Here is a 13,494-nt window from a genome sequence, read left to right as displayed (position 1 = left end):
AAAATACCGCAATAAAAAAATTCACAGGCTTCTTTAACTCATGTGGCTTCAAACAGCTCCTGTATTACTAAATCTGCCCTCATTACCAGCCCACTTACTAGAGAGAACCTACACGTCAAGAAATAAAACACACTGTATCTATACAATCATAATTGTATCACATACAATATTACAATGAAAAAAGAAAAGTGAAACCAGAACGGCCATATTGGAGGATCTTATAAATACAATTTGGGCAGGCAATGAATTCTTACTTTATTACAAAGTTTAGCTCTTGTCTAGAAAAGAACAGCTCAGGAAAATCATCCAAGAAAATACAGAAAACCACTGTTTCTCCTCAAGAAAATCAAAACAAATTTTGTCCAAAATAAAAACATTTTTAAAAGGAATATACCAAAAAAGTAAGAACACTCACCTTTTTCTGTGTGAAGGCGTTTAAATGAGTCTGTTTTTGATAAGCTTGGATCTGAGATTACTTTGGAACCAAGTTTAACTGTCAAATCTATTGATCGGTATCCTTGAGGGAGTTTGCGGTCGTACAGCAGAGTCAGAAGCTGGGCAAGTGTCATTTCAGCTGGCAATGGTTGACCTAGACAACAGTGGCATCAAGTCAGAGGGAAAATTCTGACTGGGTTATTTTAACATACATATCCAGGTGCTGTTCATTACGTGAACCACAGATGCCAAGTAGACTAAATATCATCTGGCTCCAAACTAAGGCCTTAATTTTACCATTTGTTCTCCTGGGAAAAGAGGCCCCATCAGTTTGGAACCAGCCATCAAAAAGATCTATGCCAACATTCCCTAAGACAGCTCTGTGCTGAGAGCACTAGCACTTGGCACATTTAACAAATGGCTAAGGCTGTAATTTGATGTGCATTTTAAGTGGGTACTGGCTGTCCCCATCTATTAAACACCACCTATGCATCACCCTTGAATGGTGGGAGCATAGAGGTGTTTGTGACCAGAAGGTAAAACGGGTAGTATTGAAGAAAGTGGAAAACAAAGAAACTGGCAATTCTTTTTCAGGCCTACTAATCTCATGCCTAGCTCACTACTCCTGTGTCAGGACAGCAGAACTCAGCAGTAAAAAAAAAAAAAAAAAAAAAAAAGGGCACTGCCAGGACTACTTTTCTCCACAGCAATGTAGACTTGAAATTCACATGCAATACAGGCCAAAGTGATTACTCTAATTCAGATTTTGGCCACTTTGTTGATTGCAAATGTGTTCTTCTCTGAAATTATAAGCTAATATCAAGACAGAAAAAAATTGCCTGACAACAAGTAGATTTACACATGAAATATCTTAGGGTTGGATCATATAATAACAGCATGTCCATTTCATCTTGACTGTATTTAATCAAGTAAAACAATATCTAAGAGTTTCTTAGTAACAACCAGGTTCTTCAATTGAAGATGCTGTCTTAAGAAAAACAAAAATTAAATATGTCTTGCCACTGTGCAAGTGAGTAAGTTTTCTGCCCACTTTTCCCCATCACTGATTTTCTTCACATAGCTTATTATTTTGTAACAACTGTCTACTGTGTAAGACATGACCAGATCACAAATACAGAACAGTTTACATGACTGTCACAAGACAGTCAACCTTTACCAGCTACACACTGAAAACACTGGGTTTTGATCTCATCTCCAAAATAGCAGTATCACAGATTATCCTGAGTTGGAAGGGATTCACCAGGATCAAAGCCCAACTCTTGGCCCTACACAGGACAGCCCCAAGAGTCACACTATGTGCCTGAGAGTGTTTTCCAAATGCTTCTTGAACTTCCAGGTTTGGTGCTGTGACCACTTCCCTGGGGAGCCTGACCAAGTGCCCAACCGCACTCTGGGTGAAGAACCTTTTCCTAAGATCCACCCTAAACCTCTCTGACACAACTTCAGGCCTTTCCCTTGGGTCCTGTCACTGGCCACCGGTCATCAGGAAAGAGATCAGTGCCTTCCCTTTCCCTCAGTTGTTGACTCTTCCCTCAGTCTTCTCCAGACTGATCAAGTGACCTCAGCCATCCCTCATACAGCTTCCCCTCAAGGCTTTTCACTCTCTTCATTGCCCTCTTCTGGACTATCTTTAATAGCTTTATGTCCTTCTTATATTGTGGCATCCAAAAAGCCCCCAGCACTGGAGGTGAGGCTGCCCCAGTGCAGAGCAGAGCAGGACAATCCCCTCCCTGCCTGGTGGCAATGCTGCGCCTCCCTCCGGAAGATCCTGAAACCATCCACCATGGCACACCAACCACTGGACTCATCCCATCAGCTCTCACTCATCAATTTTAGATATTTTAATCCAAGTATTAAAATACGATCCTGATAACAATTGCCAGAGGATAGCCTCAAAGCTGGTAATTTGATAGTAAGTTTCAAATTTAGGGAGTTTTTGGTGAAAATGTCTTTAATCAGAAGTTAACCATCTAATTCCATTAGCTGGATCCAGACAAGAAGCTGTTCTGCATAAAAATGAAGTGTTTCACTCATGCTTCTGTCCTTTATTCCTGATCTAAGTCCCTACAATTTCTACACAAGAGAGATTGCCAAACTTGCCACCAGTGTGGCAAGCTTGCCATACCATATCTGATATACAGGGAACACGACCAACTGCTGATGCTTTAAAACACAAATGTTATGGAATTCAAGAATATTCCTGAACTGGCAAATCAACCTTTCAGAGAGCAGTCCAAGATGGATGCCCACTTAGAACCTGAAATAACAGGGCACTGATACCAGCTCAGCTCTGCATTGCATGTGGAAGAAAACCTAAGTCACCTTTTCAAGCTCACCCTGCTTTCATTTCTGAGTGAAAGTGGAAGTGTTTTGAGAGGGGTTTTTTTAGGAACAAAATACTGAACTTCAAGGGAAATCAACAAAATTGCTACGTTTTTTGAGCAGCTATGATGCTACAGTGCTGATGTTCCTGATGTTACAATGCTTTCCAGCTGAAAGCTGTTTACCAGCCCAGAAGGGCTCCACACTTCCCAAGATGCTAATGCCCATTACCATTTGAACAACTTCCTAACCATGTGTCAGCCACTGAAAAGACCATAATTTTGATGTTTAAAATGTATTATTAAAGTTACCTGGTAGTAGTTTATGGTATAGATGAAAGACTGGAACACTAATGGTCTTGCTGGAAGATTCTCCTCCTGAGGAGGAAGTACCAACTTTATCTGTCATCACTCTTCCTCGCCTTGATGGTGGACGTGGAGGAGTGGATGAAACAGCTCTTTTTGACTGAGATTTCAAACCTAGTACAGAAGTAAAAAATTTCAAGCTTTTCTAGTATTTAATACCTTCAGTTAGCCAAGATATAACATACTCAAAACTTTCAATGATAGAAAAATATAAGAACTTTATCTCACTGGCTAATTAAATACCAGAATAATATTTATGTATGAAACATTTGGATATAATCCCAGTATTTTTAGTTAAAAGGCTGTTCATTCTCCTAAGCCCCAAACATCAACCAAACCATAACTAGATGATGCCATGCATAAAAAAAGCAAAAGCTATTCCAATTCTGCTCTCATTAAAAGAGACTGTCTCACAATGGGCCCCACAGCAAAACTTTTAAGGCTGTCTTTTCACCTGAAAGCAAGAAAGGCAGAATTTTCCAAATTGACAGACCTTTTAGCAGAGATTATAGATAACAACCACTTGTCTGGCCTACAAAGATGACTTTAGCTGCAGTACTGACAGTACCACATGTGATGAAAGGTGTCTTTGTATGTGCTTTTCAAGTTCCCTGGCCCCAAAACATTTGAAGTAAGCACTACATGAAACTTAGGAGGCAGACCAGCTACATAAAAGCTGACTGTTACTACACAGCAAGACTGCCTTACCTTAGGAAAGCTTAATGTGACTTAAGGTACAGCAAAATTATACTGCAATTGTGTACCCTTCTGTGCAGGCGACAGACCAAGGTAAAAAGCCAGCCGGTCAAGATACAAAGACAATTACTAACATTTCCAAGAGCTGCCACAAAACTAACAACATCCACACTTCAAACGCTGTAATATACTCTGGTTTCAGCTAATCATTAGAAGCAGGTCTAATGAACAACACATTATCCAATAATCTCAGTACACTAAATTAGCTTGCCTCATGAAGATCAGGCTGCAAATACCATCTTTTCCCTCTATTAATTTTACCCATAGGTAAAAATTTAAATACTTCTAACTTCTTGAGATTCTGAGGACACTTTAAAAACCCTCAGAATACGTGAAAAATTAATGAGAAAAGAAGAAAATACTTTACAAACAGGTAGTAAAAACAAATGCAAATGAAATAAGTTTAAACATAAACTCTTACTAATAGGAAAAAATTAGAAACAACATCAGAAAAAACTGAAATCTGTTTTTTTTAATAGAAAAGGGGCTGTATGAGGCAGCAGGATGAGCGATGTAACTGGAATGACATGGCTGACTATGCTATGCCCTATCTTCAAGCTTGGCATAAGATTTTTGTTTCTAGATTTTTTTATTTGTGTTTTAACCCTTCGCTTGGACCTATTAGTATTTTAGATACTACTAAAATATGTTTAACCTGTTTAAGTGGCACCTACTGTAAATATCATTAGATAAAGATGCTGTAATTAACATAGCTATGTTGTTTTAAACTTCAGTGAAACTGCTGCCCTATTCAACATTTGCCTTAAGACTTATATCTACATCTAAAAACCTGAAATAAAAAGCTTAAGAAATATTGGTGTCAAAAGTCAAAGGAAATCAGCATCTCTGCTTTATGCTTCATGAAGTGTGAATGAACTCAAGGTACCTCAATAATGCCAGAAAGCTAGATAGGAAGGGCGTAGTTTGAAGTTCATTAATCAACTTCAAACTGAAAGACTAATGGCTTCTACAGCCATCATCTGAACTGCAACATTTTTGTACCACTGCAAAATTACTGTGTTCAATCTATATCCTCCAACAACAGGTCTGCAGGAAAAGGGCTCACATGAAAGACTTCTGAAGGTTCGACTCATTAGTTTATATAAACTGAATGCTTCGAAAGAAACTCCAGCATTAGTTGTTTCCAAGTGGAATAACGTGGTTTTATGCCAACATCTCCATCCAACAGTTTTTAACGGAGTACCATTAGTTGTTATGCAAAGTATGTGGATACCTTTTATTTCCAAAGCATGTTTTGGGAAGAGGTGATTAAACTCTGTTGCATCAGCTACTGCAAAAAGATAGAAGCAATAATACCCTCCAAGCTCCAGGGGTGTCTTTAAAAAATACCCTAGCAACACCATCCATGAAGATATCATTGACACGTATTTATAGATTTGACAAATTTGTCAAAGTATAATCTACTAGAGGCAGCTGTTTCACCAGGAATCAATCTTGGCTGTCTAACGGTCAGTTACATTACAATTGTAGTACCAATTGTAATTGTAGTACCAATAGTACTTTCTAACCATCACTAGTAATAAAATTAATTATTGGTAGATATTTTCTTCCCCACACACACTTTTAACACCAGAAAGATCCATTTTATAAAAGATAGAAGAAAAAGACATACCAGAAGCAACAACAACGCTATAATTGTCCTGAAATCCATTTTCTGCCTTAACCTTTTCTTTCTCTTCATAGTTCTTTTTTTCTTTATCTTCCTTCTGTTCATTAATTAGCTTAGCAGTAATACTGGGTGTATCTATATGGGGATGGAGGGGACAAGGACAAACAAAGAGAGGAAAGAAAAGCATTTCAAGATACTAAGTTGATTTTATTAGTTTCTAAGCTGCTAACAAGGCTATTCTCAACTACTGTAGTGTCTCAGTGTTCCAGCACAGGCACCAATAGTCTTGTCAATACCTATAAATTAAGGTATTACAGTAATTCTGTCCTCTTCTTCCCTGAAAACTCTGTCCTTTGACAACTAAAATCTTTAACAGTTCAAAACCATTACTTGATGAGTCAAGTGTTTTCATATTAAAAAACCCAGTAAATCACTGCAATCAACCAAAAATGAGATTAAGCAAAAAATCCCTTGCCAAACCCAAACCCAATGAACCAAGAAACCCACAAAAAAATCTTGACAAAACAACAACAGCAAAAAAGTCCAACAAAAAACAGGAATTCCAAAACTTTTTTTTTAAGGACAGCTGCAAACTTATTTAATTAAGCTTTTGTATTTGGGTATGGGTATCTCTTGTTACATACTGATCCAAAGATAAAATAAGATAAAGAGTGTGAAACTACTGGCACTTAGGACTCAACATTCATACAGATACACTCTATGTATAGATCTGTGTGTATATATACATACACACAGATGTATCTATCTATAAGACTGTGTATGGTTTTGGGTTTTAAAATTCTTTTCATCATCATTATTATTACTACTACTACTATTATTAAATTTCTGAGTTGCTCTAGTTTTGTCCAATGGATTCAATGTCCACTTACTGCATGGGAATTTAAAGGTCATTAACAAAATTATTACAGAAGTTTAATCAATGGTATTTTAACTGGCAATACCCAGATTTGTTGTTTGCTTTTCTGACTCAAGCAGTAACTCAAGACTAAGGTGCATGAAATAAAAAACAACTGGTATTCATCCAGGCAATCCTATCTGCTGTGCACTGCATATTTTCTTCCTATAGTGAAGGGATGCAAGCAGCAGATTTATCATTTTGGGACCCCTTTCTCCCCCTGTTTTTTTTTTAAAGCTGAGAAAACAAAGTATGAAATTAACATGGTTCTTGTGATTTATTTATGCAGGAAGTATGAAATCGTTAATTTGAGACATTAACAGTAGTTAAGAAAAAAGAATTTAATCCAAGGGACACAGGATCTTCATGACTTCGTATTGCTGTAGTGGTGACAGCCTTCTTTTTTCTTTTCCACCCCAGTCCACTGCTTCTCTCTCTCACCCCAAACACACAACTTGCTCCTCATATATTGAAGCCTTTTTCACTCTGTCCTAACCACAGATTTCATGGAATGCCGTACAAGAACCACAAAGCCAAGGCATAACAATGCTATAGCAAACCCTACAGCTGGTGCCCTACAAAGTCAGCACTTGACCATTTTCAATTACAACCATTAGTTTACCACAGCATCACATTCTCCTCTCCAGTCCTTACCAGCACTGGCTATGAAGCTGACAGCAGTACACCACTAAGGCAGCTGCTCAGGAGAGTTTATGTCACTGCCCAACAACTGATCCCTGCCCCATACGAACTGACCATCCCACCCATTACAGTAATGAGATCCTTGTGCAGTCTGTGGTCAGAAAAGTAAAAGTAAAAAAGACAGTAAATAAATACAGAATTCTATCAGAAATAGTAAACTAATCCTCAATAAATAGGATACAAGCATTTAGCTAAGAATGTATAGTTTTCTATTAAAACCCTAAAACACATCTTGTCCTATCTAGTATTCTGCCAAATAACATTTTAGTGCTCCTATCAGCTTGTTAGGTAACATTTACTGCCCCAGTGAATTCGTTAGCAATTTCAATGTGAAGATTTTCCATAGATATAAAAAAGCAGTGGTTGCTTTTAACTCCATGAAGACCTGTCTCATAAATTAAAAGTTGATCTACACTGAGTTCCAAAAAGGTACACATTCAAGTAAACCTACATATATGGGAGCATACATACCTAGTCAAATGAAAGTGCAACTAAGTGCACACCCTTCAGTGCACATCTCCCATACAGCAAAAACCTAATTGCTCTAATGGTCTTTGGTTTTTCTTTGGTATTACTGAGTACCACATCTTATGAATAAAGAGGTAGTCGAGGATTTATTTATTTCTTTTTAACTAGACATGTATAAAACTGATTTTTCATTTTACATGTCCAAACAGTTTTTGCTCAATTTATTACTAGAGGAAAATCAACTTGCATCTTGCCCGGTTTTACCTAGAGAGCTCTGGCATGGACACGACACCTTCAGTATGAATTCTACTCTACAACCAAGTTTTAAAGAATTATTAACCCTAATCTTTAACATACAGTTCTGTTTCCTAAAGTATTAAATAAAACTAAAATTAAAGGTGGGATTAATTTTAAGGTTAAGATGTCTACCATTTATGTGTCAAAATCCATATTATGGTCTGTGAAAGCCTGATCAACAGAGCTCCCTACAGAGAGATTCATCTCTCAGTGTATATTCAAGTAGTATAACTGAAAATACTGAAATTTAAAAAACAAACAAATAAATTAATGTCTTAACATTATACTCTCACTGTGCATAATTTTAAAATTACTATCTAAAAGTAAATTATACTTTTCATTTTCCATTTAGTAAGCAAATGCAAATATTTATATAGTAGGCAAATGTATAATCACAAAAATTAGATGGAGCCTTTATCAAGATTCTTTTCACAGGACATACATCTCCACCTTGAGATGTATCACTAAGTTCCAGGACATTTAACTGAAAAAATTTGGGGAAATTTAATAAATGGATGAAAGACAGTGTGTTTTAAAGACTGATATTTGCAGTATCATTTGTATGGTCAAACAAACAATATAAGATTTTTTTTTTTAACTGCATTTCAGAAAAACCCCAAAAAACACCATGAACTATTGCAAACTTGCCTGACACACGATCAAGAACCTCTGCTAGAGTTGTTGAGACAGGCAAGTGAAGAGTACGAAATTTGTGTCCAGCTCCATACATTGGATGTTGAATTACATGACTAGTAGCATTAATTCTACCTTTGTACAGCTGAAAGGGAAAAACAGTGAACATTAATTATGACTTTAACACTGAGAAATAACTTAAGCCACTATGTTCTTATAAAGCCATGTCAGCCAGATAAAGCTAAATTCTTAGTGTGCTAAAAAAGAAAACTGACATATCCTTCAACTTTGGAAGAACACAGTAAAAATGCATCAAATTAGGACATGCTTAGTTTTTTAACTCAAAATAATTTGCTTTGAAAACCTACAGTATTTTTAGGATCAGAAACAGTACGATATCATCTTTTCTTTGAAAAACAATTATTTTACATAGCTGTAATATGAGAGAAAAATTGCATGCCTGAAACTTGCAATTATTTAGGAAATGAAAATGTAACTCTGAAACTAAATATTAAAAAATAACAATATATTTTGAGTGGAGAAAGACCATATTTCTGTGCTGCTCTGACTTGAACAAGAAGTTTATTCTACACTTAATATCTACTTTTTATTATTATGACAGGTAACTAAGTCACTATTAGTTAAAACACTGCAAATATTTTACCATTATGTATTTTTGACAGCCCTGAAGACCTGTTTATTAATATGCACTTACAGGACCAATTTATTGCTATGCACCATAGTAAGAAAAATTTGTATTTGCTGACAACCAGAACTGAGAGTCTGAAAAAGTTTTGGTAAGAACTTTTAAGATAAAAATGGGGAACCAATCTTTACGGTTATGTTGTTGGATATTCTAGAAGTATATTCTGTACATCCACATTATTTTTAAAGTTTCTCTTTGCTTGTTATAGGAGGAATCATCTTAGTAAGAACACTATTTCCCAGTGTTTTTAATAGAAGAAACTGAATAATGACAACTTCAAGGCATTTTTTCTGCTTCTACATATCTAGTAACAGCTTTCTGTAAAAATCTGTTGTATGTAAAACAATTAACAGAAAATTGATGCTACCTTCATGTTATCAATGGACCTGTTAACAATTACTCAGCCAAGTTAAAACATTTACATGTTTGTGCTAAAACTGTATTTGTGCCTCCTTTTCCATTTTATAAAATCTCATCCAGTTTCCCTCTCATATCTCTCCTGTAGTACTTTACTTCTGAAATGCAGAAACCAAAGCAGCAAATACTTTTTTCTGGATGGGAGTAACAGATCTTTTAAAGAAACTTGTGGTTTTACCCCATTTTTTTAGTCCCAGCCTTCAACAGAGAGCACTTTAGGCATCAACTGTAATTCTGTTCCAGTGAAGCATGCAGAACCATAAAGCACACATCTGCTTCATAAATTAATTCACATATTTGTCACTCAATTTATTCATGGTGTTTTAGCTAACTGCTGAAGGATGTCTGCCAATTTTGACTATGACTGATCCTTAATGAAACTGCTAAGGACTACTGGACAGATACTGTATCTATATTTATTGCTAGTGTGTAAGGGTGCTATTAAAAAGCCTTCTCTAAGATAAATTTCAGATGTCAGATCCTTCAGAAGCAGTATATTTCCAAAAAATATTTTGTGTTATCATAACACAATGCCTTGAATTTTCTTCTAAAATGGTGAGTTACAATTCAATAGCACTTTCCTTTCCAAAATTCCATGATGTAAACATTAGAAAAAAGCTGCTGTCTAACATTTAAAACTTGAATATACTCAGACTTAAGATTTAAAGTCTAAATTTATTCCATGTTTACCATACGGTATCAAAAACTCTTACTGGACAAGGTGACTGAAGAAACAAAGTCACTTTCTCATCCTCTAGCATCAGCTGCAAAAAAAGCCTCCTAATAAATCCTGAAATATTTCCAGAGGTTGGGAGGTTCCCACGCTGAGGAGAGGACTGGAACAATTCACAGAGAACCTGAGAATGCAAAATGATATCAGATTTAAAATATTTCTATATTTAGGTCTTTAAAATATAGCTCTACACAGACATAGTGGACAGTGCCTGAGACCCACTTCCAATTATCACACAAACCAGCTCAGAAATGAGCACCAATGAAGAAAGTACCTGCAGCAAATAAGGCCCTTAATATGAAAGTTTAAAACGCTGACTATAGCATCTAAGTAATTGTAAACATGTAGAGTTCTCAAAAAGATAAAGAACCGAAAATAAAGTAGTTATAAAAACGGCTTTTGAATCCCTAAAGCAAACATTTCCCATGGCATAATGCACTATTACTCCCAGGCATTAACAGAAAACTGACTCAATTTTTTACTGAAGTCTACTTCTTCCTAGAGCATCATCATTTTTAATGCTGAAAAACCTTTTTTTTCATTATACTTGCATTCAGCTAGGTCTGCAAGGTTAATGAGTGTGACAAAGATAGCTGAATCTGCTCTAGAATGCCAAATGCTAAGCCATATTCTGCAATACCCTGTATTTCCTTGGACACAGGTTTGCATAAGCAAACTTCCCAATCTTTAGGTTACTAATATTAAATATGTGTATTTAGCCTGCTGTTCATATTCCATTTCACAAAAGTTTAGCCCTATCCAATTAAACAGTGTCTTGATGTTCAGTCTAAAGTTTATTTCTCTAAAACAAGAGGAATACAAATCTATACACAGGGCTGGACAGCCATGCCAAAACATTTTTATATGTTTCAGACTTGAACCAACAAGCTAACAATTGTAATATAAAATTTTTCCAGTCAGTGACAGCTTACAAAAAACCAAGTTATTATAAAGAAAGGTAAAAAAAAAGAGAAAGTTTTCAAAGTTAGCTATAGCTATTAAATTAAAACATTATTATTTTTCCTCCCTCACCTGTGCCATAAGTCTCTGGTTATTAGGATGGCAAGAGATGCACTGTAGGAAGAAAGCAACAGTTGCATTTTCAATTGCTGTCCGCTGCTGAGTGGTCAATCCTGTGGTTACAGTTGAAGAAAGCAAGCTGGATCTTGCACTGGTCTGTTGTGCCGTCATATTGTGTCCTCCAGAGGTAGCACCAGAATGGCACAACAGGAATAAAAGTGCTGTCCACAATGGATTGACTTCAGAGCCACCCAACCAATCCTTCATCATGTGGCTGTTGCCAACTTCTGTCAGAAACCTGAGAACAGGAGCGACCAGGTCTGCCGTGATGGGCATTTTATTAAAGTGCTGTGGAACGTGGTGCCTCCTGAGCCTGTCCTGGGTGATATCCATTGATTGTGCAGTGCAGTCAGAGCTAGAAGTATGGTTAAAGCAAAAACTAGCAAGACTTCTTACAAGCAGTGAAGGCAAACCTGAGTCCAGTAACTGCTTGATAGCTTCAGGAGACTGAGATGAGGCAGCAAGAGTAGCCAGGTGAGACTCTGTTAGTGCAAGAGGGGCTTGTGCATTTTTAGAGTCATCTGTCAAAGATGAGCTAAGGTCCTGCTTTTTGCTGTCATCTGTCATAGACAGTCTGTGCTGACACTGCATTGGAGGAGGAGTGATACCCATCCATCCCATCAGTAAGGAAAAATAATTTGGGTGGATGTGGCACATGGAACAAAGCAAACTATCAACAGCCTTCTTCAAAACCATGTTGCAAGGAAGGGACATGGACCAGTTAAAAAGTGACCTATAGAAGACAGAAAAATTGTATCAATACATGATCTGCCAGTCATTTTCCCCTTTTTTATCATTGGTTCCTACATTTTTGCACTTTAATGATTTACTAGAAGCTGCTGTGAAACACTCCATGCTGAACTTGGAAGCTTCTTTTGGATCACAGTATCAGCAGGATGATGATGACCCAAAAGGCAAGGCATTTCTCAACTGTTACGCTTAAATTTCTTTCACCATACTGTATTTTAAATAGATATAAACCAGCTGCACACGAAAACCAGATTTCAGTCTTGACAGTTGTCATACATCTTATCCATTTTTAACCAACTGCAACCTTTCTGTGCTGTCAATTCTTCAAGCTGCAGCTATTAGGGTCACACACATGTGTGTACTCAGGCTCATTTACATGAAGGTCTCAATTCTCTTGAAGAACTGAAAGTACTTTAACATGTTTCAAAATTTATAAAAATCTCTCTTATTAGGCATTTTTCTCAAGATGCTGCAAAAAAATGAAGGCAGCAACAACCCTGTTGGTTGAACAACACACCCTTGCTATCCCTTACTTGACCTAAACTTAGGACATGAGTAAACAACAGAATTATTCCTCAGTGATTCAAAAATCCCACCTACCTTTGACCTCACATCCAAGTACTATTTGCTTGAATGATCATCCAAGGCATGAGTGCAGAAGCTAATTTAGCTCCTATTACTCAGCTTAAATTTCAGAAGCAGTACTTGTAAAGTAAAATAATAATTTTTTCACATGGACTTCTTCAGAGTATGTGAAGTACTTAAAAAAACAGAGCCAGTTTTCCAAAATGCATTCACAGTACCTTGACACCACAGGTGTTACATTATCTTAACATTTACAGAGGTGAACATGCCCTTCATGCCAGTCCATGCTAGGTTTATAAATTAAATTTGGATATATTATCATATATTGTATTCCCATTTGAAGACAAGGGTTGTTTTCCCCTCTCCTGGATGGAACTGTTATTCTATGTTTAGTCTAAGGGCACTTTAGGAACTCAAGGAACTCTCTGGGTCTAACCAAAAGTTGGATTTATCACCAGTCAAGAGAATGGTCGATAAAACCCCTCCCTAACAGAAAACTCATCTCAGTGGCTAAATGATCTGTAACTCTGGAAACACAGTCACCATTTCCAAAAGCCCACATATAATAAAGCTACACACTTAACTCTTCTCCAACTATATATTAACACAATCCAAATGCCAAAATCTTCTGGATCAGTTCATGCTGTATGAAAAATAAGGGGTTTTTTCTGAATACAT

At 36.6% G+C, this 13,494-nt stretch overlaps 1 protein-coding gene across 1 annotated transcript in view; it reads right to left on the bottom strand.

The window, feature by feature from the left end:
- The window catches only part of BIRC6 (baculoviral IAP repeat containing 6), a gene marked incomplete at its 5' end in the record, with an annotated part of 172,856 nt that overhangs the window by 61,611 nt on the left and 97,751 nt on the right, over window positions 1-13,494 (bottom strand). Inside the window, 6 exons of the mRNA XM_083856975.1 lie at window positions 416-589; window positions 3,090-3,257; window positions 5,533-5,664; window positions 8,561-8,690; window positions 10,382-10,525; window positions 11,434-12,214. Coding sequence (XP_083713101.1) covers window positions 416-589; window positions 3,090-3,257; window positions 5,533-5,664; window positions 8,561-8,690; window positions 10,382-10,525; window positions 11,434-12,214 — 1,529 coding nt within the window. The remainder of the gene's footprint in view (window positions 1-415; window positions 590-3,089; window positions 3,258-5,532; window positions 5,665-8,560; window positions 8,691-10,381; window positions 10,526-11,433; window positions 12,215-13,494) is intronic.

This window comes from Zosterops lateralis (genome assembly GCF_965231275.1).
Source record: "Zosterops lateralis genome assembly, chromosome: 3".
NCBI classification, from domain to species: Eukaryota; Metazoa; Chordata; class Aves; order Passeriformes; family Zosteropidae; genus Zosterops; species Zosterops lateralis.
This window is presented reverse-complemented; position numbering and strand designations above follow the sequence as displayed.